Source organism: Heliangelus exortis, chromosome 1 (genome assembly GCF_036169615.1).
Source record: "Heliangelus exortis chromosome 1, bHelExo1.hap1, whole genome shotgun sequence".
In the NCBI taxonomy this organism is placed as follows: Eukaryota; Metazoa; Chordata; class Aves; order Apodiformes; family Trochilidae; genus Heliangelus; species Heliangelus exortis.
This window is the reverse complement of record NC_092422.1, coordinates 193,273,154-193,299,100: the sequence shown is the minus strand read 5'-3', so window position 1 is coordinate 193,299,100 and position 25,947 is coordinate 193,273,154. Positions and strand designations below refer to the sequence as shown.

The window sequence follows — 25,947 nt, the reverse complement described above, 5'->3', positions numbered from 1 at the left end:
TCCCCTGGTGCAACCTGAATCCATTTCCTTCCAGGCAGCTGTACAGAGGTAGAAGGTCTCCCCTCAGCCTCCTTTTCTCCAGACTGAATAACTGCAGTTCCCTCAGATTCTCATCATGAAGCTTGTGCACTAAACCCTTCCCCACCTTTGCTGTCTTTCTCTGGGCCAACCTGGCCAGGGGCAGACTGGACCCTCAGGGAATGGTTTGTACTTTTTCTGGGATGATTTAATAATCCTTTACACAAATGAGGCAGTTCTCCAGCTGGACATTTAACTGAGCTCCTGGGTGGATAAAAACCAACAGACAGCTCATTCATTTAAAAGGCACGAAAAAGAAATACACTCACTTCAGAAATGTTTGTTTATTCTTTAACTGCCTTAGAAATAAAAAACTGTAAAAATGTGACATTTTAAAAAAAAAATTTAAAAGTAATGTTACATCATTTAGCACAAGTAATGTTACTCATGTAGCAGAGCAACAATGGAAGCATGAACAAAGGAAAAGGCTCTGGAAACCTCAAAGAGAGGCACCAGCTCCTATATGCATACAAGCTGGTTGTGTCCTAGAAACCCCCCAGGTAACATCCATCTCAGAGCCCACAGGAAGATAAATGGCACATCAGTACAATTAAGAACCCTGACAAACAAGATGCTGGAGGTGTGATGACTCTCATTCTACCATCACTGATGTGCTAACCAAAAATAACTTGGTGACAGCACTTAAAAAACCAGATCATTCCTGCAACATCCAGGAAAATAATCCCTTGCAGCACTGGTACCTTCCTGCTATTATCTTAATCCCTTCCCTTGTTCCTGCAGCCAATGCTCAATTCTGGCTGCAGACTGAGTGTTCTTTAAACTCCTCTGGCTCTGACCCACTCTGCCTGCCCTTGAGCAGCTCTTTGTAGGTAATTCTCACTCTTACAGAACTGATAATCTACTTCATAAATAAAATACTCCAGCTTGCAGTTACCTGATGTGTTTTACGGAAGGAAAATTGAACCAAGTGCTGTAACACAACTTTGATACAGAATCAGACAAAATATTTCCACTGATAAGACTTCCACAAACATTTTATGTAACAAATTCATAGAGATCTTTAAATAAATCCAGTTTGTTTGTGGTTAATTTCTATATACATTATAAATACATACACACACAGTTAAAACCCTGACATGGTAGAGTCTTGTGTCTGCCTCCAAGAAGCCAGAAAGATCTTTTTGGGAACCAAAATCTTCTCTGATGCACTCAAGCAAGTTTGGAAATGTCTTCGTACTGAATATCTTCAACTCGGCGTCCTTTTAAAGGTCCCTGAAAAACAGCACAGGAGGAGAGAAGAAAAAAAAATGAAAATATAAACTGATTTGCTTGTTAAATTCCTAATAGGCAGTTTAAACACATGGAATCTTGCCACATTTAGACCTTTTTCAAGAGGCACACCCAAAGTGAACGGCACTGGAGATGAGAGGAATGTGGTGGTTTTGGTGTTTTTCACCCAGCAAAAGCACAATGAATTTTTGTTTAAGCCACATGTAACTACAGGAGGCTGTTGAGGGGATGCAGAGTAGAATAAAAAAAAAAAAGTAATAAATTTAAAAAGGAATTTAAAAATTTGCAGGTTTGGGATTTGCCCATGACACAATGGTTTCTGTTTCATTATTTTCAACCTGCCCAGAGGATGTGACAGGGCCTCAATGCTGTTCCAGAATTTTTTCACTTTCAGGACACTTTCTGCATTAGTTAAGGTCCTTGCAAACTTGGGGTAAGATAAGCAGATGGTTTTAATTAATTCACTGTGAACTTTTAAGTGTATAAATATTTAATTTTGAATACAAACATATATAAAAATCCTACTCACCCTACAGTCAGTAAGAAAATTCTCAGACTTCACTAATTTCACCCATTTTTAGACTCACAGTTTATGCAGAAGAGGGAAATTTTAACATCCAAAAGCAGCAGAACTAGAGAAAAACTGCCCTTGCTTTCCAACACCAACATTGTTGTGATCCTCAGATCCACTCAAAGCTCCTTCTGTGGTTTGGGACATCTGCACATTCACTTCTTAAGCAAATTCTCCTGAATCCAGCATGGGCTGAATTTCTGAGGCCCCCCCTTTGGGAGGGATCCCAACAGGGTCTCTCTCCTGCCAGATGTGTTCACAAAACTTTGGGCCAATAGCCTCTCTGCCTCATCAATGAATTTAAAGATTAGTTTTTCAGAGGAGAACAAAGAAGTAGAGACAAAAAACAGACACCACAACATGGCCCAATTTAAGCCCAGAGAAAGGCAATACCTAATAAAAAGAAATCAAATCCCAAAACAAAAGAACAACCATAAACCAGACAACAAGTAAGCACAAAGAGCCCCACGTTCAGTTTGAAAAAGGCAGGAGAAAATTCACCTCCTTGCATGTTTTGTATTTTTTAACCTTCCTACAAAATAGCACAACAGCCATGTTCAAAATAAACAAACAGAACATTTTTTAACTCTCTTTCAAGTTCAAAACTTGACAAATTAAGCATCCTGACATCTTTGTAAAAGCAAACAGCAGAGCATTAGTCTGCAGTGGGAACTGTGGCTGTTTTTCTAGTGGCTGGGAATAGGTAAAGGGTGACCACAGCATTTTGCACACCATAAATCCCACCTGTAAGACAGGATGAATGATACCATCCCCCTATTTAAAAGCTCTCTGCTACACGGATGAAAAATGCTTGACACAAACTATACCTTACAGTGTTTGACACTTACAGAGTCAATGATTATTGTTGCTGAAAACTTCTTTTCATTGATGGATTCCAAGATGCCTTCATTTCCTCTGTATCCACCATTCAATACCATCACTTTCTTGCCTGAAAAGTAGGAAAACAGTTACACAACAAGATTCACAATTTCTTTTGATGGTGGTGTGTTCAGTTCCACTCTCAGCTGAAGGAGAGAAGGTTTCTCCCAGCAGCTTCAGCAAGTAGCACCCAGCCAAGACTTAGAGCCTGCCCATTTCCAAAGCAGAAAGGAAAAGAGAAGAGAGAGAGAGGAAACGGAGAGAGAGAGAGGAAACAGAGAGAGAGAGAGAGAAAGGAAACAGAGAGAGAGAGAGAGAGGAAACAGAGAGAGAGAGAGGAAACAGAGAGAGGAAACAGAGAGAGAGAGAGGAAACAGAGAGAGAGAGGAAACACAGAGAGAGAGGAAACACAGAGAGAGAGAGGAAACACAGAGACAGAGAGGAAACACAGAGACAGAGAGGAAACACAGAGACAGAGAGGAAACACAGAGACAGAGAGGAAACACAGAGACAGAGAGGAAACACAGAGACAGAGAGGAAACACAGAGACAGAGAGGAAACACAGAGACAGAGAGGAAACACAGAGACAGAGAGGAAACACAGAGACAGAGAGGAAACACAGAGACAGAGAGGAAACACAGAGACAGAGAGGAAACACAGAGACAGAGAGGAAACACAGAGACAGAGAGGAAACACAGAGACAGAGAGGAAACACAGAGACAGAGAGGAAACACAGAGACAGAGGAAACACAGAGACAGAGAGGAAACACAGAGACAGAGAGGAAACACAGAGACAGAGAGGAAACACAGAGACAGAGAGGAAACACAGAGACAGAGAGGAAACAGAGACAGAGAGGAAACACAGAGACAGAGAGGAAACACAGAGACAGAGAGGAAACACAGAGACAGAGAGGAAACACAGAGACAGAGAGGAAACACAGAGACAGAGAGGAAACACAGAGACAGAGAGGAAACACAGAGACAGAGAGAGGAAACAGAGACAGAGAGGAAACACAGAGACAGAGGAAACACAGAGACAGAGAGAGAGGAAACACAGAGACAGAGAGAGGAAACACAGAGACAGAGAGAGGAAACACAGAGACAGAGAGAGGAAACACAGAGACAGAGAGAGGAAACACAGAGACAGAGAGAGGAAACACAGAGACAGAGAGGAAACACAGAGACAGAGAGGAAGCACAGAGACAGAGAGGAAGCACAGAGACAGAGAGAGAGGAAACAGAGAGAGAGAGAGGAAACAGAGAGAGAGAGAGGAAACAGAGAGAGAGAGAGGAAACAGAGAGAGAGAGAGGAAACAGAGAGAGAGAGAGAGGAAACAGAGAGAAGAAACAAAGAAAGAGGAAGGATATACTATTTCACTTGGAAGGAACCCATAACAATTTATTTGAACTGCCTGACCAATTCAGCACTGACCAAAACTTAAAGCATGTTCAAATGCCTCTTGAACACTGACAGGTTTGGCACCAACCCTACTGTAAGGCTGGGCAGAGCTCACCTATCAAGTACCACTATGCTGAAGAGCACTCCTGACACCACCAACCAGTTCTCCATCTGCTGCAGAAATGCAAACACATCAGGTCTGCTGAAGAACCTGTGAATCCTGAAATCCTACATCCTGTTTCCCTGTGTGCTGACAGTGTTCTGCTTCCTGATCTGATCATTCCCTGAAATACTGTCACATGCTGTACACAAACATTGCCTCACTAGCATGTTCCAGCCAAAGAAATGCCAAAGAGGAGAGGAGGTGCTTTGCCAAGTGCTCACAGCTATGAGGCATGACTTTAGAGGGGAGATCCAGGATAAGTGTGGCCAAGAGCTCTGTAGAGCTCCCTGAGATGCTTCCTGGCAGCTGAACAGATGTTTTCATCTCATCAGAAGAACTGTTTTCTAAAGCACTTCTGTCTTCTCAGAAAAAAAATCTAAGTGTGAAGACCCAAAGCAGAAGCAATGAAAGAATTTCCTAGAAAGTAATGGGAGGATATTTGTTAAATGATCAGAGCAGCTCACAAAATGCCATCCCAAGATTACTCTTGTGCTGGAACTCTGAAGTAGATGACTTATAGTTTAAAAGAACTGAAATATAAGATTTGGAGTGACAGCTAAGCTGAAAACCAAAGAGAACAGCTGTACCTGGTGCAGGTATTACAGTCTCCAGATGTGTCTGATCAAGCTTCAGTTTGTCTCCAGAATCAATCATCTTCACCACAGCTGTATATTTGTCAATCACTTCCTGTTGGGAAATGCAGAGCCAAATGAGAAAAAAAATATTTAAATATTAATTTCAAAGTTAACAAAAGGACTAAGTCTGTGCTTCTACCATTGTCAGAAGTAGCAAGGCCTTCCAAGATAACTCCTAAAGTCATCCAGCATTCCCAAATTGCTGATTAATTCCATCCTGAAGTGAAGGCCTGATTAAAAGGACTCCTCTTGAACACTGATGCCAGATCTAGTGGACCCTTAAATTTGATGGCCTTGGCTAAAGATTTTGTCAGTCTTTGGGTCAGCTATCTTAATCCTCCTCTCAAAGCTGAAGAATAAATTAGTCTCCTTTCCCCCAAGGGAGGTTAAGCTGGCTGGAAGCCACACAGTGACAACTGGGATACCACCTCTCAGTGAGGTCAACTGTCCCTGATTATTTTTGCACCTTGTATAAACCACGGTTCACCTCTCATATTCAGAACTCCTAAACCCTCCTACCTGTGCCTACCCAAACCAGCTGTGACTCTGAGCTCTGTGTATTCTCATCTATCACACAAAACACACCCAGGTGTCACCTTTGGCACTTTTGCCACAGAGCATTGAGCTGGGGACCACTGAGTGCAACATCATTTCACTGGCACTGGCTAAAAGAAAACACTTCTGAGCAACAGAGCAAGGCCTGGGGCTTCATTATTTTGTACACAACTGGGATCTTGTTCAAAGGCAGCCTCGTGCTTCAGCACCAGTGCAAAACTGACTCAACTGAGATATTAAAATACAACTGCACTGCTCTTGGCTGTGTCACATTGACAAAGTGGCTTTTTGCCATGGTGCAAGACAAAAAAAGTTTTTAAGAAAGAATCTCTGAGTAAATGCCACTAAACCAATGCAGAGATTCACTCCCAGCCCAGAGTAAGTCCTGGAGAAGTTCAGGTGATGTTTCAGCCCCTACCAGTGTTAAATTAAGGCTGAACAGCTTGCACAATGAAACAAAACTTCAGAAACCATCTGATGCCAGCAAAGCCCAACCAATACCATGTGCTCCCACTTGCACACCTTACCTTAACAACTGCTTTCTTCTTGTGATACTTCTCTCCCAGCTTTTTTGTTATAATTTTTACAATGATTTCCTGGAAGATTTGAAAGGAGGAAAAAAAAAAAAAAAAAGAATAAATTGCTAAAATACACCTACACAATCTAAACTAACTGCTGTTTAGCTTGCTCTACCACTCACTATACAGTACAGCCCATGAAGAACCAACAGGAAAGACTCAGCATTCAGGAATTTATCTTTGTCCTCAAATTACTGTCTCAAAATAGTATCTCAACACTGTTTGTTTGATTGTTTTACAAGTACTGTTATACTTGAATTCAGGATATAACGTGACAGACTATAATGGGTCAAGGGCAGAACTTCTTGAGCTAGAGATCTAGTCAGTAAGTAGAAGTAGATGGTCTCCAGATCAAAGGCTTATGTTGACTTTTACATCTCTGTGTATGCCAACTACAACTATGAGAAAGAAAAGGGCTGTAGTTGACCTCACAATTTAAACATTCTCTGTAGACTCACAGAATCAAATCTTTAATTAGAGAATCCCACCCCATCTGAGCCATACAATGCTTTGGACTGTAAGTCATGCTCAACCAGAAAAGTAATTCATCCCAGGTACTGTAATATTACATATTTGGCACCTTGGAAAATAAAGAGTGAATCTGTGTTTGGAATCTGCTTTTCATAGAATCATAGAATCATAGAATTGGCTGGGTTGGAAGGGACCTCAGAGATCATCAAGTCCAACCCTTGATCCACTCCCGCTGCAGTTCCCAGCCCATGGCACTGAGTGCCACATCCAGGCTCTTTGGAAATATCTCCAGGGATGGAGAATCCACCCCTTCCCTGGGCAGCCCATTCCAATGGCTGATCACCCTCTCCAGAAAGAAATTCTTTCTAATGTCCAACCTAAACCTCCCCTGGCACAACTTGAGACCTCTTGTGCCCTCTTGTCTTGCTGAGAGTTGCCTGGGAAAAGAGCCCAACCCCCCCCTGGCTCCAACCTCCTTTCAGGGAGTTGGAGAGAGTGATGAGGTCTCCTCTGAGTCTCCTCTTCTCCAGGCTGAACACCCCCAGCTCCCTCAGCCTCTCCTCATAGGATCTGTGCTGGATCCCTTCACCAGCCCAGTTGCCTCCTTTGGACCTGCTCCAGCACCTCAATCTCCTTCCTGAGCTGAGGGGCCCAGAACTGGACACAGGACTCAAGCTGTGGCCTCACCAGAGCTGAGCACAGGGGCAGAATCACTTCCCTGGACCTGCTGGCCACGCTGTTCCTGATCCAGGCCAGGATGCCATTGGCCTTCTTGGCTACCTGGGCACACTGCTGGCTCATGTTCAGCTTCCTGGCAATTGCATCTTTACACAAATCAACAGAGGCTTTAGAATTGCTTGTAATTTTTAAGACACTTACAGGCTGCAGCCAGTAGTCTCTTCGAGATGTTCTTTTCTTCTCCTCTTCCAGCTACAGAACAACAACAAATAATCACCACTTACTTCATCCTTTCCCTGCAGCTTTCCCATGCCTTTGAAAAGCTGAACCAATTCTCCAGGCCCACATCAAGCAGGCAATTAAAAAAACAAAAAAAAAATCCCAAAACTACATATGGGTAAGTCAGTGTGTGCTTGCTGCATAAAAAGCAATCTGAGGAGATCCAGGAATCCATGAAAAAATGATGGAGGCTTATATCTGGTTTTGTCAAGTGTTTCTACACCTTTTCTTCTCTTCCAAAATCTGTATTCCTTTACTTCCAACATGTCAGTCGTCTGGTTAAGAGGCAGATGAGCAGCAGAAAACAGTTTTAATGGGGAAGTGAAACCATTTTGCCTGATAAGATATAAAAGTCTGAATTCCACATGGTCTGAGTTCACTTCAAGGGGAAGCCCTGGCAGAGTGGACATAGCCATAGGCATGGGGTTTTAAAGAGACAGATCCTGCATGATCATTACCTCCATAATCTCATCCAGTGCAGATTTCTTCTTTTTCTCTTTGGACTGACCAGAGCTATGAGCTGGTTCTTTTCTTTTAACTGCCCCTTCCACCATCTTCAGTGCATTCGGTCCAAGGACACTGCTGGAAAAGTAAGATGGGGTTTTCACAGCAGACCTTAAATTGCCTCCTCTACCAAGATGCATTTGAAGAGCTGGTTGTGCAAAAAGGCCTGGTGACCTATTTAGTTTCAGTTGTGTAAATTTCAGTCACCTTTCAGACCCTGCACTCCTCCTCCTCCTCTAGGACTGCTAAAAATTATCTCCTTGAGGTGTAAACTCCAGGTCCACTGATGTTTGCTGCTAGCAGTCCAGCAGAATGAAGCCAAGCTAAGGATGAGTTCATCAGGGCAAAAGCAAAGAGTTGACTGGGGACCTGAGTTCAATGGAGAAGACAAAACCCGGCCTGCAAGTAAGGTTTTAAAATTTGGAAGGACAAACTTGTGGCTTTAGAGAAGCCACCTGGACAGAGCAGCTCTCAAACATGGCAGATGTCTAGAAATCCTTCCAGATACTCAACCTATCAGAGGGAGAAAACACATGGGAATCTGCAGAAAAGGGCTCCACACCCAGGAAAAAACCCACAATCTTCACAGTAATATTTGAAAAAGGCAGTCTATGATTTATGAAAGAAAAGAGCAATCAGCACAGGAAGTTACATCTCAGGGAGCAGGGAATATCAGGTTAAGTGAGAGCTGCCTAAAGGTAGCTTGAGCTAAGGCATTTTTATAAAAGGCATTTGAATGCTGGTAAAAATAATCTAGGTGTTCTCCCACCTGGAAAGATGAAGGCTGCTGTGAGGTAAGGTAAGATTAGTGTGTCCTTACAACATATCTGTGGCCTACAACAAAATTAGTGTGGCCTCCAACAAAAACATATTCTGCCTGTGGTGAGGACATGCACTATATTAGAAGGGAAGGTAAGTAATGGAAATGACAAGAAAGAAAGGCAGTAGAACCAAAATTAAGAGGAAAATAATTGTGTTGCAGAGGAAGACTGAATAACACCCACAGCACAATACTGGAAGAAATGGCACATTAGATCACACATCCAATGGCAAGCACTTAAAATCTTATAATATACAATTAAAGCATAACCACTGCTGTGACTACATTTAGAAAGGAAAACACATCAAGCTGCAAGGCCACTAATGGATTCCTGGGTGTCAATAGAATGACAAATCTTATTTAACATATTCAAGGCCAGGTAGGATGGGGCTTGGAGCAACCTGGGCTAGCAGGATGTGTCCCTGCCCATGGCAGGGGGATTGGAATTAGATGATCTTTAAGGTCCCTTCCAACCCAAATAATTTGATGATTCTATGATATTTACTATGGACCCCAGGACAAAGTGTGAGATCAACAACAACTACTAACATTGTCTGGGTGTGTCATCAACATGGAGGACACAAAAAAGAACTGGCCACCACGAGGGACTGGTTTATCTTGAAAAACATGTTTTAAAAAAGGGCAAAAATCAGCAGCACATCATGCAAGCTCATGTACTTTGGAAAAGCTGATTGCAATTATCTTTTATCTACTGGGAGCTCTTTAAGAACAAAAAAAGCAGAAAGGGGTCTGGCTATGATCAGAGGTGACACAGCTATCAGTGTGGACCAGACAGGCAAGAGTCAGATGCTCTCCTAGGACTCATCAAGATGGGCAAGCATTAGTGCCTTGTATTAGCCATGGTGATGTTTCATTTGCAGCATGCACAAACTTGATCAGCTTCCCTGTTCAGAATGAGCTGCAATTGGAATGAGGACAAGGAAGGGATATTCAGTGGATCAGGGGAAGGGGGAGATGAGGCCAGCAGCATGCAGGCCTGCTGGTGCAGCACAGTGAAGACTGAGAGGCTAAAACTGTACAAATATATTAGCTAAGAGAGGAAACACCAGGGAGAAAAATAATCCTTTATGTTAAATGTCCATACCAGCATGAGAGCAACTGGTACAAACTTGCCATGACCACATTTTCCTGTGAAATTAAAGACAAGATCCTAACCACCAGAGCAAACACGTTTTGAATGATCTTCCCTTGGGATTATAGGGCTGTGGAGATCTTAACTGTGTCCAGCAGAGGTTGATCAGTGTGCAGACAGGACTCTACACTGGTAGATTTGCAGTCCTGCAGACAGGACACTGCAACCTTGACAGTAGCTTCTGCTCATTCCTTCATTAGAAGTAACTCCAATCTTGTCCACTGAATGAGTTAAGCAGGGATTTGAGGAGTAAATTCTTGAGGGAAAAAAATAAGCCCAGGGTTCCCAGTTTGCTCAAGGGCAGCTAGCATCAGAAGCCATCCCTACAGTGGCAGTGGTGACTCCTACCTTCATGTCAGCCTCCCAGATGTTCAAGGGAAGGTTCACCTCCCCTCTCACTCCCTTTCTCAGCAAGGCTCCAAACCTATCTCTGTACCAAACCACCAGTATCCCCATGCCCTCAATAATCCACCAGTTATTACCTACTCTCTCCTGGTCCTTTTTCTTCCCCCTGCTCAGGAAATACCAGTACCAGGTTTCTGGTCAGTAGGTCCAACTGCAGACTGTGCTGGGGTGCTGGACACCAGGTCTAACTCAACTGAACCTCAGTAAGAGCCAACACATCTCACAGCTGCAGATCACACCTTTACACTGACCCAGGGAAGCAGTCTCCAAATATGACTCTGAAGTGACTCCTCTATCACCCACAACATATAAACCATTATCTTGTTACTTTACTGGGAACTGGGTATCCTAATTTTTCTTTTACACCACCATTACAGAGTTTACAGACAAGTATCTCTCACACGTTATGAAAAACTTACACTACTTGATATATGGTTTCACATTCAGCCAAATTTTAACAAGCATATTAAGTATTCCTCACTGAAACCATTCAAGTGTCTGCATTAAGTTTCAGACTCATCTTGAGCACAGCTCAATGCTCAGGGATAATTTACAAGATTTTTGTCAAAGCCTGAAACCTGTACCAATTATGGCAAAGAACTACTTTATTGTCTCATTTTCTGCCTGGCATATCTCCCATCAGATTCCTCATTTAAGGGCTGAGCTTGTGAGGAGAGGAAAGCTTTCATTTTACCTGCACTACATTTAATTACAATATTGCCTCACATGAAAAGATGTACTGCTCACCAGTTTCACAGATTCTGTGGGTCAGTACTGTTTGCATTATTGATCCCTTTTGTCCTACATTGCTAGTGGGTTTATGACAATTCATGAGCTTTAGGAAGTTTTACATCAGGTAGATTCAGCTTCTTAAATGATGCTCAGAGAAAGCCTGGCCTCCAATTAGACAACACAACTGAACAACTTAGGAACCAAAATTAAGTAGTCATGAATACCCATTCCCAGAGGGCTGCTGGGACTGGATGGCATTCCCTTCAAATGCTTTCCATTGATCCCTCACCCACCCTTTCACATAACACAATCTTTGGGGAACCTGTAACCATTTGTTATGTTATGGGCATCTGCCATGAACCACTGTGAATTCAAGAAGGCTCCTTGCAGCACACATTTAAGATAAACCCATTCATCCACTATAAATATAAAAGGAACCATGAGGCCACCTCACATCCCCTCCTGAACCACAGGACTGGATGAGATATCAGAGTCCCAATACTTCAGGACAAGAAACATCTTCCTGTCCATACAAACATCATTGTCATATAAGCACTTTGCAACAGGAAAGGTTGCCCTTCAATTCTTTTCTCACCTTGTTTTAGAAGATGCTGCTATTGAAGTGCTTGCTCCTTTGTTTAAATTAAATGCAACTAAAAAATAAAAAGACATTACTCTCTTTCTATCTTTAAATAGAACTGCATTGAAGGATGTTAAAATCTTAAAAATCTGCGAATGGAAAATATTTGAAATATATTTGAAATAAAAATTTGAAATATATTTACTAATCTATGCTTTAGTTCAGTTTTTTAAATAAATTACTTTTAAACATTATAACAAAGAATAATCTATATTTCCATATTCTAGTGCTGTTTATAAGTCATCTCAAAGCACTTTGTGAAGCACCAAGCAAGCCTCAGTGCTCAGGTTGTTTTAATCACAAAATCAGCTTTAGTAGGTTCTAGAAGATGACATATATCAAAATCTGGATACCTTTTTCTTCTTCATTTTCTCTGTTCAGTTCAGTATAGACTGGCTTTTCCTGCCAAAAGAACACAAAACACATTTTTAGAGTCAAACAGAAAACTGAGCCAAGATATCATTTTTTTTGAGATTGTTGATTAGCTCAGCTTTACAGACTTGTGTGAGATTATTACAAGTCACTGTAATATTCAACCTGGCTTGATTCATAAGAAGATTACAAACTGAAAACATTATCTCATTACAGGCTTCTGTGCAAAATTCTCTAATTAACACTCTCTACAGAGATGCTGTCTGAACTTGCCTGACTCCAGAATGAAAGGAAAGTGGGTTTATTGCAGCAGTTTTCCATATTTGAACCAGCATGATTAGACTGGTTTCTGGACAGACTGATAAAGAAGGAAATTTTGGAGCCTTTCCAAATTTCTAACAGTGAAGGATCAGACCAGTTAAATTTCAATTAGTTTTAAATTAAGGAGAAGACAACTGTCTACAACAGGATTTAAATGTACCTATCAATAGCCTGGATCAAATGGGAGGTTCCAGTTCCAGGCAATGATATGTATGGAATTCATGGAATTATGCCAAATAAACAGATCCCAAATGCCACACCAGCACTACCAAAATATAACTTTTCATTAAGTGGATTTGATTCTCCCAGCTCCCCCTAATTATTTATCTCAGCTTCCCCTCTGTGCTTGTTATTTGCAGCCTTAAAAGTTGTGAAATACCATAATAAAGACACAGTCATGCTTGTTTCTGCATTGTTTACTCTCCCTTCTTAAATTCAAGAATGAATTTTAAATCCCTAATCACTTGAAGGGGAGTAATTATTGTTACTTTAGTACTCAAGTAAAACAGGTACAAAGTAACAGCAAGTTTTCCTCCAGAGCAGGTTGGAATCTAAGACAACTGTATAAAAGAAAATTCAGAACAGAGGAGACCTGATGTGATTCAAGCATGGAAAACATTCTAAATCACAGTCTGAAATGGTCAGGATCAGACACTAGGGCCAGAGGAAACCATTCTACTGGATTTCAAAACCACATCAAATCTAAAAGGAGCTGAAACTTCTGCTTCCTTTATTTTTTTAAACCATGATTCCATAGAGAAGCTATGTCAAAACCACTGGCAAGCTGGCTAGTTAAGGAAATGTAGCAAACTGCAATTTCAACAGAAAAAAAGTCAGTCAAGGCTGCTGTCAGAAGTGTCTGGGAGAGGACTATTCCTCATGGCTTAGAAAAGAACAGTACTGCAGCCAAGGATGCCCTCTGTTCCTCAGTTTGAACTGGTGACCAACTTTGTAACTTGAGGCATGGAAATTACTCAACATGTCCTAACTGCCTGCCAAGGAAATACCAGTGCAAGGATCCCAGCAATGACAAATTCACCATTCACTTCTGAGCTGAAGGTTGACAAACAATGCAATTTTCCTCACCAATTCTTTCCCCTCCAAACCTCTTCTAACTTGTTGTTCGATGAATTTTGCAGTTTTTTCTTCATCATCAAGGTCTTGTTTCTTTTTTCTCTCTTGTTCTTGCTGCCTGCGAATAGTCTCAGGGTCCCTATCAATATATTGAATATACCAGCCTTTTGGAGTCTCATCAACCTTGCAAAGACCTAAACAGTTAACACAAGATAAAGGTAAGATTAATACAAAGACAAGCAAGGGACAAAGAAAACATCAAGATCTTTTTCACAGTTGCCACATTACACAGTGCAGATACTTCACAAGAAACAATGCACCCCTTATTGACCTGGCAAAATTGACTTTGTATTATCTTGAGTTTTGTATTTCAGCCCTTCAGCTGGACAGTTCCATTGTTTGGAAATAAGCAGGAGGATATAACAAAGTGGATGGAGCATTTTATAACACTTTCCTTATTGAAGAAAATGTTTCCATCCCACTGTTTTAACAAGGAAGAAAACAGGTATCTAACATATATATATAAAAAAAACACAAATACCATCATTTTGAAGAGAAACTTTAGAATGCTAGGGTATTGTTAATAACTCTCATTAGAGTGACCTTTCAAACATCATGCAACTCATGAACCTGTCCTGTAGTACCCAGGCAATCAGACTAAAGAAAACTTTCTGTCACACCAAGGTGCCATTCAGTCTCTCTTTCTCCCACAAAACTTCAGATCTCGAGCTTTAACACTTTCCCTAAGCCAGGAATGAAAATGAGAGCTTAATTTCTTGTCACTTTAAATACTGAAGGTATTTGGTAGCCATAAGAAATGTTCCATCCCAGTTTTTCATTTTTAAAGGGAAACTGCTGGAAGTAGATTTAGAAGTTAACAATACCTCCTGTTGCATTTATCCCAGACTTCTGATATTTTCCATAAGCAAATTCCTAATGGTTAGTTCAGAAACATCTTTGGACAGCTGTTGTTATATATATATATATATATATATATATATATATATACAGGAGGGGAAGAAAGGAAGGGAATGGGAGAACTAACATAAACATTTACTGATCACTTATCAGCAAAGCAATTACCCAAGAATCTTAAAACTGCATTTTTAAATTTTTTTAATCTTAAAACTGCATTTACCTTCTCTCCCCAGCCACTTAGTAAAATCAGTCAGTGTCTCCCACTGTGTGGCATTCATGTGGATGTGCTCTCGATGACTGATATATTCATTGTACACAATATTATTGTGGACCCTCTTTGTTCCTGTAATACAGAACTATTATTATTAAAGATAAACCTGGGACCCAGGAGAAAGAAACCAAAACTTCTTGCACTGAACTAATGAAAGACATTAAAAACAAGCCAACCAAAAGTAAAATATTTACCAAATCGCCTCCTGAGCAGCTCTAGGAAATCATTTCGGAATTCCCTCAGGGAAAAAAAAAAAAAAAGAAAGTATTTAAGTAAAACTTTTTATTATTACAAAGTAATTTTTAATTGTCATTAGCAATGAAATAACTGCAGTGTAAAAATAAGTCATCTGAACTGAACATGATGAAATTCAAACACTCCCTTTTTCAGTGAAAGGGCATTAAACACAGTGTGCACACGTGAAGAAACCCAACGTGGCACCTGCACAGAGAAATTAAACCTTCCAAAGGGTGATACCCTTTCAAAGGGATAGAATGGAAAGAGAAAAATTCTAAACACTTCACACTAATTGCTGGTGTTTCATTACCAGGTATCAACCCCGGGCTGACTGACACAAAACACAGGGCAGGACAAAGGGCAGCAGGGGGAGGTGGGGCAGATTGATCACTCATCTCACTGCTCATTCAAGGGCTGGAGTATAAAATCAGATGGAGTATAAAACCTCTCTGCAGACAGCTCCAGTCAGCCCAGCTGTCATGTAGGTCAGCTGCACAAAGGACTGGGGGCCACTGAGGGATGTTAGTCACACTCCTGACTCGTCCTCTTTCTGTAATGTTTTTTTTTCAGCTCTTTGTAGCTCCACCTGTGTGGCAGCACTTTGTAACACAGAGCAACTTAAAAAGGGACTCAGGCATGGGATGAAACTGCCAAAACCTGATGAAATGTCACAGCTCCCTGAAACCTCTTCCATGTGTTTGAAAGGGACATCACCCGACTTTTCAAATTGCCACAAAAAAAAAAAAAAAAAAAGAGCTGACACAAAAATGTATCAGCATGGAGTGTCTTCAATGGGACATGACTGGGCCTGAGAGGTATGGCTGTGCAAATGTGACACAGGAAGGAAGATCAGGGTAAGAATATGAAGCAAACTCACTCAGAAAAGTAATCCATGAATTGCTGAGGATTTTCAGAAGCCAGCAGCAATTGCCTCTGGTGGGACTCAGACATGCAATGACATTTGAAGCCGTTCTACAAAATAAAAATAAATATTTTGTCATCTTTGTCTCAGTTTGCAACACTCACAGGGCTGGAGACTACTAAAAATTATGTTTTAAAAGTGATATTTCCCAGAGGCTCCACAGAAATCATCTTCACTCAGCCACAGTCAACACCATGGTGGTTGTTCCTCCTGACTCAGCAAGCCAAGAACAAAACCCTTCCCAAGGCAAAGGTAGTGAGAGGGCCTATGAGACAGGACATTCCAGCCACTCCTTTTTGTCCCCTGTGGAATGGGACAAAAAAGGGGCCACGCAGGACCCATCCAGGTGCTCGTGTGAGAGCACTGGAAATAACCTGCTGGCTCCTGCCTGACAAGCATTGATGTCAAATGTGTGTGAGGAGGGGATGGTGTCCTGGGAGCACTCAGGTTATGACCTGTGATAGCCTGGCCACCTCTGCTGTGACCTCATCTTATTTTTTTTTCTTTTTTTCTTTTTTCTTTCTTTTTTTTTTTTTTCATTACAATATGATTATATCTACAGCAAATTTCATTCCATGGGAGCCTCACACACACACACACACACACACACACACACACACACACACACACCCCTTACAAAAAGATCACATTGTAAAGCACTACAGTTTTTTTGCTTGTGGTCACTGGGAAGAGAACAGGATTTATGTTTCTTGAGTGCAAGGAAGAGGAGGGAAGAAACAGCTGAAGAATGAGACAATCACACAACCATGGGATGTTTTACTTCCCTTCTCTAAGGGACATTGAAGAGACTATCCATGAAGAATGAAAAACTAAAAGCACAGTTAGACTGAAGTGGAGGTACTTCTGGTACTGGTGGAAAACAGGGAGGAGATGATGCTCACATCCCACAGGTATCTGGATCCAAGTGAACAGACAAGTGGAAAAAGAAAAGAAAGGAAAAAAAAAAAAAAAAGTATGTCTTCATAACAGGAGAAGAAGGGAAGAAAGCCAGAAATCAGAAGGATGGAATTTTCAGTACAGGAAAGACATGGAGCTGTTGTAGTGGGTCCAGAGGAGGCCACAATGATAATGAGAGGGCTGCAGCACCTCTGCTATGAGAAAAAGCTGAGAGAGTTGGGGTTGTTCAGTCTGGAGAAGAGAAGATTCTGGGGAAACCTGATTGTGCCTTTCATTACTGAAAGGGGTCTTATAAGAAAGATAGGAACAGACTTTTTAACAAGGCCAGTTGTGATAGAGCAAAGGGATGACAGTTTTAAACAAAAAGAGGGGAGATTTAGACTAGAAATAAGGAAGGGATTTTTTACACAGAGGGTGGTGAAACACTGGCACAGGTTGCCCAGAGAGGCAGCAGATGCCCTGCAAACACTCCAGGTCAGGTTGGATGGGACTATGAGCAACCTGACCAAGTTGAAGATGTCCCTAGATAGCCAGAAAGGGTCCCTTTCCACACAGACCATTTTATAATTCTATGACTCTTTGAAAAGAGATCTCACAGTGCTCCAGAAGTGCATCCCCAAGGGAAACCATGGCTACCCTCCCGTCTCAGGCTAATGGGAGTCACCCAATTCTTAACCCCATCAAACCTCTCAAGGTGTGTATGAAGGAGTCACCCTCCTGGGGGAGTAGGGGCCACACCATCTTCCCTCTCACCCCAAGCTCACATCAGACACTCTGTGGGGTACTAAACATCCCCAAAGATGGATCAGACTCAACACACTTCCTCCAAACTGGATGAAGACTTCACCCATGGGGGACTGGAGGATCACACAAAGATCACCTCGCAACTGGAAACCCTCCAGATCCTCCCCAGGGGACACCGATCTATACAAGAGGGACTGAGGACTCCCCAAAGGAGAATCAGGGCCGTCTCCAGTGCTCCCCTAAACATCGTGGGGGTTGCCTGTGCTGCCAGCAAGTGAGGCCAGGATGGACCCGGGACGGATCACACCCCCCTGACGAGATCAGAGCACCCACACGGAGACCGGGAACACTAACAAGGGGAATGAACCCTGTACCCTTCCACAAAGAGACTGAGCAAGTCTGTAAGAAGGTGATGAGGTCCCATACCCCCCACACTGCAGCTCCCACAAAGAAATCAGGGGATCCCCCAGGGACGATCGCAGCCTCCCGGCGCCCAATGGCACTGGGAAGGTTTACAGGGGAGACCGCAGCCCCCACAGGAGGACTGAGCACCCAAACCGCAGGGATCTGCTCTCCAGGAGCCCCACATCCCTCCAGGGGACTGGGATTCCCCATAAGGAGCTCCGAATTCCCCCCCGTGCCCCTTCACAGAGGGCCGAAACTGCGCTGCGGGACGGGCTCACCTCATCGCGGCATTGCTTCTGGCACATCTGGCAGTACCAGCGCAGCTTCTGCAGCCCCTTCGACTTGATGCGGTTGGCGATAGCCTTCGGGCTGAGGAAATCCGACTTCCCCATGGCGATGGCGGCGGCGGTACCGACCCAAAGTCTCCAACACCACCACGACCCCCTCCCTCCTCCCTCAACTCCTCCCGAACCGGAGGTGTTTCCCTCTCTGCGCCTCGGAAGCAGTTTCCCAACCTCCGGGCCCGGCTGGGCGCAGGCGCGATACGGGCACCCTGACCTTCAACAGGGCTGAGGTGGAGGTGTCGCCATGTTCTCCCGGGGTGCTGTCGTTGCGCTTTATCAACCGCAATGGTAAGGGAGCAGGGGGGGTGTGGGAGCCCGGGAAGGGTTCTGTGGGGATTTAGGGATGCCTCCCGCTGGGGAGGGGGTGTCGGGGCGGCTCCGAGGGGCTGGGGAGGTGGAGGGGGGTGACGCTCCCCTCGGCCGTGCGGCTGTGCCGGCCCCTGAGGTGCTGAGGGCTCCGATGTGGTTGGGGAAGCGGTGATGGTGAAGCTTGAGGGCATCCCCGGGGGTTGTGACCTGCCGGGAATGGAGGGTCCCGTCTCCCGGCCGAGGGTCGGCGGGTGGGGGATGGGAGCTCGGAGGGAACTGGGGGAGTGGGGGGTGCGAATGGACGAGGCAGGGAAAGTGAAGGAAAAATTGAAAAAAAAAAAGGCAGTTTCGGAGATGACGAGCGGTGCAAGGAGACTCTGCTCTTGTAGGGAAATGATGTAGCCTCCTCTGCTTCGTTTGGATTGTTTGTTTTTTTTAAAGACAGTTGGGTTTGGGGGGAGTTGTGGTGCCCTGCTGTCTCCTTCACTCCGAGGAGCGGTCCGAGGCAGCGGGTAATACACGAGATAATGCCGTGTCACGGGAGATAAGGAGAAAGGAAGAAAATCTGCATGCAATGCATGGTTTAGAGTGGCTTATTCCTACTACAGATGCCTTACGAGAAATGGCAGTTCTTATGTTTTCATCCCTGTGAAAGCACAGCTCTTGGCATGGGCTGGATTGCTGGACAACTCGTGACTTGTCCTAATCACTCCTGTGTTTGTTTACAGGGGCCAAGTCAGGAATATGGCAACTCTAAAAGACAGTAAGTACTGGGCTTCTTTGCTTTTGAGAGAGCAAAAGTGTTGCAGGAAAGCCATGTGTTTAAATATATATATAATATAAATATAATTTTGGTTAACTGGCTGGATAGCAGCTTGGATAAACTGCTTGTGATGCACCAAAACACAGCGTAACACGTAACGTCATGAGGCTCCAGCACTACTTCTATTAAACAAGTGCCTTTCAGAAAAGACATTGCTTAAAGTGGTTTTAGCCCTAATTTAGATGTCATTTCAGCAAGGTGTAGATGTAGTCAAACCTTTTTTAAAGTGCATTTGTCGTTTGTGCAAAACCAGATTTTACTTCACCTTTAAGAATTACCTCTTTTCCCTGTTATTTTTATTTTCTTGTGTGTTTATCCAACACTGATAAGAAAAAAGGGATGACTGAGGAGTTTCACTTTGGTAATGCTTCTTTAAGCTGTTCCTTGTAGGTTGTTGTACAGGGATATTGCCTTGGCATTGCACTTGTCTATAGGACACCTGTTTTGCTTTCTTTCTGCATCATCATTTTTATAAGTCATTTTGCCATAGTTTAAACAGCAGGAGGCTTATTCTGTCTCATTAGAGTATTGGGTCATTTTAGGGCTTTTTTTCTCCCTGTCTGGGAAAAGATGACAATATGGCTCAAGTGTTATATTTGTGAAGCAGGTGGAAGTGGAAGGAAAGGGAATAGTAAATGGATTGTACATTAGGCTAAGTATTATGTGAATGTTACGTTTGAGGGAAAAAACATACCTATTATAAAGATGCATTTGGGTTAACCAGATAACTGCTGTTACTGCTTTCTTACTATAAACAGTAAGGGCTTGCCTGCTATGAAATTTATTTGTGCATTGATTGTTTGTGTATTTTTTTCTCCTTTGGGGAACTCTTTGGGTGGGTCTTGCTAGCACTTTATCCCTTGGTTTTGATGTCAAGATGCCCAGTACATCCTGTGACCTTCAACTATTAACCTTGTAGTTACCAGGCGTTTGAAGTCCATCAAGAACATTCAGAAGATTACAAAGTCCATGAAGATGGTTTCTGCAGCAAAATATGCAAGAGCTGAGAGGGAGCTGAAGCCAGCAAGAATCTATGGAACGGGAGCACTGGGTGAGAGGAGAGGCTTGAACAGTGTGGTGTGGGAACAGAAGAGGAAGACTTTCATGGTGGTGATAAAATGCCTAGAGGCTTCTTTATCCTTTTCATAGATATTTTTTCAAAACAATTTGTATCCCCAGGCCACTGTCACCTTGAGTATTCCTTATGGGTGGCTTATGGATAGCTATTTTTAGGAGATCTGATATGAAATTCATCATAATTTCTGGTTATTTTTTTGACTTTGTGTGGTTGCATGGTTGGCTTTGTTAGTCATCAAAGCACCACAGCTCTGAGTTTCTGGCCTGATTCTGTCTTTTTATGGAATTGTGTCATATCTGCTGTGTAATACCCCCATGGAGAGATGTGGCTGGCTTTGAATTGTTTCCTTGTCACTTCTGGTCAGATAATGTGCAAATTTGAATGGTTGTGAGGGAGATAACTTTCATCTGATGTGATTTGGAACCCCTTTAGAAATTATTTAAGTGAGAATAAGTCAGAGATATTTTAATATCAGATATTTGCTTCCTGGTACCCTTGACTAACTTACCCATCTGGATTTTCTTAGCTCTCTATGAGAAAGCAGAAGTAAAGCCATCTGAGGACAAGAAGAGGCATCTCCTTATTGGCGTGTCCTCTGACAGAGGTCTGTGTGGTGCTATCCATACATCAATTGCTAAAACCTTGAAGAACGAGATTACCAACCTCAAAAATGCAGGGAAAGAAGTCATGGTGGTTGGAGTAGGTGACAAGATCAGAGGTCTGCTTCAGAGGTAAAAAGAAGGATTTGGTTTGGTGGTTTTGGTTGTTTTCTGTGGAGAAATTTCTGGACTGCCCAGAAAGCTGTTGGGCATTTGCAGGCAATTGCATTTAATGGGACTGCTAAATTCAAGTTCCTTAAAAAAAAAAAAATCTGCAGATATGCTGAGGTGGCTTTTGATCATCTGGACATATGTAAAACTGCTGCATAGCATTATTATATTTTTGGAATAAAAGTCCCAAAGCTGGGAACACAAGCTACACATGTGTGTTTATTATGATACTAGCATAACTTAATTGGGGGGGAAAAAAAAAAAAAAAAAAAAAAAGGCAAAATTTACCTCAAACCCTAATTAAATAAAATACTTAGTTCTGAACAGCAGTAAATTAATGGAACTTGGTGCCTCTTGGTGCCATATAATTGTGCTTTAGAACACCCATTTGTTCTAATGCAGACTTGATGTTACTGCAGGACACATGGCAATTATTTCCTGGTGACATTCAAAGAAGTGGGACGGAGACCTCCAAGCTTTGGGGATGCTTCTATCATTGCCTTAGAGTTGTTAAACTCTGGGTATGAATTTGATGAAGGTTCTGTCATCTACAATCGTTTCAGGTAAGATTAAACTGAAACTGCACTCTAAAAATAGGCCTGAGACAGCTTGTTGGCCTGATGGAAGTCATGTGAAAACTGACTGTAACTTGTTGGATTTGTGGGGTTTTTTAATAGCTGTGGTTGGAATTCTCTTTTTAGTTGTAGAGTGGGTGCTGTTAAAGTCAGTTGTTACATCCACATAGTGTCTGAGATCTCTTCATCAGGATTATTGTAGAACTGAGGAGCTAGAAGACCAGAAGTTGTTCTAATCTGATTTCAAGCATTCAATTTTGAGTTAGGAGAATTGAAGAGCTCGTTCTGCTGTGTTTGTGCAGGTCTGTCATCTCCTACAAGACTGATGAAAAACCAATCTACTCCTTTGAAACAGTTGCTGGTTCTGGTAAGTAGTGAACTATGCCATCTGTGAAGCACAGTGATAAATCACAAGTGATTAAAAAAAAAAGCACAGTGATAAATCACAAACACAAATGTACTCTGAACATGGGAATGGGGTATTAAAAAATCTTGTGGTGCATGGAGGATAAGTTTAATGGATTGATTTATTTTAGCAGTCCAAGGCTGACTTACTAAGTTGCTGTGGAGCAAGGAGCTTAAAAAGAATGGTTGTACTAATTTTGATTTGAGATTTTCTCTCAAGCAAGAACTAAACATATGCAACACTCTGTCAGTTCCAGTGTTTTCAGCACGGAACAGCTTGGATAGGGAGTGAGTTTGCCCTACTCAAGAAAAAAATACCCCATAATGTTTCTGTAACTAAACATAACATAGTAATGTATTTGGCCTTGGTCAGAATCTGATTTTTCTGGTATTAAATTTAATGAAAACACATAAAATACTTAATTTCTGTGCTTCTTAAAGTTCTGTTCTGAATATAAACTAGTACATTGAGATAATCCCTCCATGCTGCCTTAAGTAGAGAAATGGGCTAGCCTAGTACTCTCCTGCATGGCATTGTATTGTTTGGCTAGAAGCACTGTATCTTGGATGTCTCCTAAGTCCACTCTTTCATAATTTGCAGAAAGCCTAAGTATCTATGATGATATTGATGCTGATGTGCTGAGAAACTACCAGGAATTTACACTAGCAAATATTCTGTACTATTCCCTGAAGGAATCCACCACCAGTGAGCAGAGTGCTAGGATGACTGCTATGGACAACGCTAGCAAAAATGCTTGTAAGTCTACCCTGTGGGCTTCCCAGGATTTCAGTTTTTTAGCATGAAAGTACTGAGCTTCCTTTTTGTAATTCTTTGCCTCCAAAATGATAAGAAGTGAGCTGGTTTCTCTCTTAATCATAGTTGGAGGCTGTTATTTTGGGCCAGTGCAACCAAGATTCTTTTCTGAACATCTTATTTAGTCCCTGGCAAGAGGGATTTCTGTCAAGGTATATGAGAAACAAGACCAGAAATGAAATAAACAGATTCTTTTAACAAATATTAAGTTGCTTAAACTAATTTCCTAATGATGAAAAATTTCTTCACACTTTTCTCATGGTCTCAGGATTTCCAGAAATTTTATAAACTTGTACCTTCTTTTGAGCCCAATGTAACTGGTACTGCACCAAGTTAAAGGTGAGGAAACTGAAACCATTATTACTTAACTACTTCTTGTGCAGCAAGTTGAGAATATACAAGTACTCTTGGAAGGTGTCAGAGTGCAGTGCAGAGAGGATGTAGTTGGTGTTAATGGGAGACAGTCAGCAGTGTTTAATGCAACATGGCAAGGAGTGCTGCACAAAGAATACTGGTGGCTGAGTGCAGCTGATGTGGTTGGGCTCACTGGAGGTGTTGCTCTGCTGACTGCCTTGCCTTGAGAGAAAGAGGTGATGCCTTCTCCAATTTTAAAAAAAGGTGAAGAAAAAAAATATTGAGAACCTCTTGTCCTGTTTACCAGAATAGCAGTGACTTGAAGGTTACTGAGGTGTACTACTGAAGTAGTTATTGACACTGAAATCTAATTTGAAAGCAAAGAGTTCATGCTTGGGTTATGTTAAGTAAGTGATCTCACACATGGTATCCACTGGTCTGCCAGCTGTTCTTCAGATGTTTAACTCTGACACCTCAAGCAAAATTACCAGGTTTCTGTGTTGTCTACCAGTAATGTTATCACACTTTCCTGGTTTTCCCCTACATGAGCCTCTTGATTGCTTGAATGGCTCTGCAAGACCGTTTGGTGTTCTGTTCATACAGCTTCTCTTTATCTGAAGAGTTCTGTATTTAAATTCCAACCCTAATGCTTTTTTCTAGCTGAGATGATTGACAAATTGACCTTGACCTTCAACCGTACCCGTCAAGCCGTCATTACCAAGGAGCTCATTGAGATCATCTCTGGTGCTGCTGCTCTGTGAGTACAAACATGGAACTGGAGCTGTTTCAAAATCATGCATTGCTTGTCTGGCCTGCTTCAGTCAAGCTAAATAGGGACAGCTGGGGCATGTAGGTCCTAAAACCAAAGGGAAGGCAATCCATGGCATGACTTCCAAGTTTTTCAGCTTGTGTGTCTCTACTAACAAGTATGAAGTTCTGCAGGTTTTTTCTTGGCCAGATAAAAAGCTGGTGGTGCAGAGCTTTAGCCTCAACACACACATCTTTGCCTGAGCAGATGGGGGGGGGGTTTCCTCTTTTTTGTCATTGAGTGGATTTTCCCCTTCCTCTCTTTTACCTCTCTTCTCCTACTCTGTTCAAAAGCCCAATAGTGTTGGGTGTCAGGGAGCAACTCAGGTGACTTGAACTCTTCTGGAAAAATTAACCTGTGGTGGTGTTCAGAAGCTGGGATTTTGGGTGGGGCTGACAGAAGGAGGGAATTTCCAGAGTCTGTTGCTACTCAATGTGTATTTTACTTTGTATTTTGCTTATTTTCCTGAGAAAGAAGTGTGGGGAAGGTGTGTACTGCAGGTTAAAAGCGTGTGGGCTTAGACCACAAGTTGTAACTGCATGTAGCTCATGTATTACATTACACAGCTAAAAAATTGGTCTATACTCAGATGCAAATCCATGTGTTAATATCCTCTGTGTTTACAAACCACCAGGAATACACCAGATGGGTGTTACATGCTGTATTGTGCTCCTCACAATACATTTGTGGTCAGAAATACGTGCATTGTTTTGCCTGAATTTGCATGAGTTGCTTCTTAACCTGCTTGTTTTGTTTTTTCTCATAACACCATAACCAGGGATTAATCGGAAAAAGCAGTTCAGCCAAACCCAAGAGGTAAAGTTACAAAATAGAAATTAGATGATATTTTTAAATGAATTAACACAGAAAATCTTAAAGCCAACTGAGGAAGTTCAGAAGGTGTTGGTCAGACACCTTCTCTTCCCAAAGAGCTGGGAAACTGCCTGTTGTTAGTTTGAATCTGTGTGAACAAAAAATTCTGAAGTGCCAGTAATTGTAAGCAAAATAGTTCACAATAGCATATGTTCACATTTGATGTGATTTTTAATGGTTTTTTTCTGGGTGATACGACTTATTTGCAATCAGTTTTAATTTTTTCATAGTGCCTTGACCTTATGCAGTGATTTACAAATGCCTGTATATAAGCTTTTGTACCCAAACAGTTTTTGGTAGCAAAATAAGCATATTCAAAATTTAAAAGTTTAAGGAAAAATATACTTGATAGAGTTCAGAGGGGGGAGGGGTAAGGAAGATTAATGGGTGGAAGTATTCAGATTAGAGGAGATAAAATTTTAAATAAGTAAAAGGGTTTTAATTTGCTCACTTTTCCTTACAGGTGAAGAAGAGCTTTTCTGAGCACGTGGTTTAACCTGCCTGTGTCTGTGTTAACAAGACTGTTTGGTTATTTTGTGAAGAAGGGGCAAAGCCCCAGAAATCTGTAAATTCTTAAAATAAACCAACTTGATGAAACAAAAGCTCTTGGTTGTCCAAGGACCAAATGTTCTGGGTGTCTAAATAGATGGGTTTGACTTGGTTACTCTTTGAAATACTATTTTTAATAGCTGTACTGTACAATTTGTCATGTATCTGGAATGCAAAACTTGTATGTGGAGGTTTCTACATTTAAATGCACTCTTCAAATGCACTCTTACATCTGTTGCACTGTGTGCTGAAGGAGGAGACTGGAATAACCTC

The 25,947-nt window shown here is 42.0% G+C and overlaps 2 protein-coding genes across 4 annotated transcripts; one reads left to right on the top strand and one right to left on the bottom strand.

The window, feature by feature from the left end:
• Positions 1-347: 347 nt before the first annotated feature.
• On the bottom strand, positions 348-18,483 carry KIN (Kin17 DNA and RNA binding protein). 2 transcript variants are annotated; one of them, XM_071734185.1, is made up of 13 exons: positions 18,251-18,483; positions 15,861-15,955; positions 14,941-14,984; positions 14,696-14,818; positions 13,570-13,751; positions 12,144-12,192; positions 11,746-11,803; positions 7,995-8,118; positions 7,459-7,509; positions 6,058-6,126; positions 4,928-5,027; positions 2,749-2,849; positions 348-1,311 (listed from the first exon to the last, which is right to left on the bottom strand). In XM_071734185.1, the coding sequence occupies exons 1-13, from the start codon at positions 18,362-18,364 to the stop codon at positions 1,249-1,251; spliced, it is 1,173 nt and encodes a 390-aa protein (XP_071590286.1). In that variant the 5' UTR covers positions 18,365-18,483; the 3' UTR covers positions 348-1,248. The 2 variants fall into 2 exon arrangements, with proteins under 2 accessions (XP_071590286.1, XP_071590284.1); XM_071734183.1 differs by having other exon boundaries at positions 7,995-8,115; positions 18,251-18,473.
• ATP5F1C (ATP synthase F1 subunit gamma) lies at positions 18,479-25,727 on the top strand. Of its 2 annotated transcripts, XM_071734186.1 has the most exons (10): positions 18,479-18,604; positions 19,354-19,388; positions 20,368-20,499; positions 21,053-21,257; positions 21,716-21,859; positions 22,174-22,238; positions 22,878-23,033; positions 24,105-24,201; positions 25,031-25,068; positions 25,589-25,727. In XM_071734186.1, exons 1-9 carry the CDS (start codon positions 18,561-18,563, stop codon positions 25,035-25,037), a joined length of 885 nt encoding a protein of 294 aa, XP_071590287.1. In that variant the 5' UTR covers positions 18,479-18,560; the 3' UTR covers positions 25,038-25,068; positions 25,589-25,727. The 2 variants fall into 2 exon arrangements, with proteins under 2 accessions (XP_071590287.1, XP_071590288.1); XM_071734187.1 differs by lacking the exon at positions 25,031-25,068.
• Positions 25,728-25,947: the final 220 nt, after the last annotated feature.

Coding starts and splice junctions, on each gene's coding strand:
- KIN (XM_071734185.1), bottom strand. CDS start 18,364: ATGGGGAAGTCGGATTTCCTCAGCCCGAAGGCTATCGCCAACCGCATC. Junction 14,819..14,940: donor GCTGCTCAGGAGGCGATTTG/GTAAATATTTTA, acceptor TCTGTATTACAG/GAACAAAGAGGGTCCACAAT. Junction 11,804..12,143: donor AGAAAATGAAGAAGAAAAAG/GTATCCAGATTT, acceptor TTTATTTTTTAG/TTGCATTTAATTTAAACAAA.
- ATP5F1C (XM_071734186.1), top strand. CDS start 18,561: ATGTTCTCCCGGGGTGCTGTCGTTGCGCTTTATCAACCGCAATG. Junction 18,605..19,353: donor GCGCTTTATCAACCGCAATG/GTAAGGGAGCAG, acceptor GTTTGTTTACAG/GGGCCAAGTCAGGAATATGG. Junction 21,860..22,173: donor GTCATCTACAATCGTTTCAG/GTAAGATTAAAC, acceptor GTGTTTGTGCAG/GTCTGTCATCTCCTACAAGA.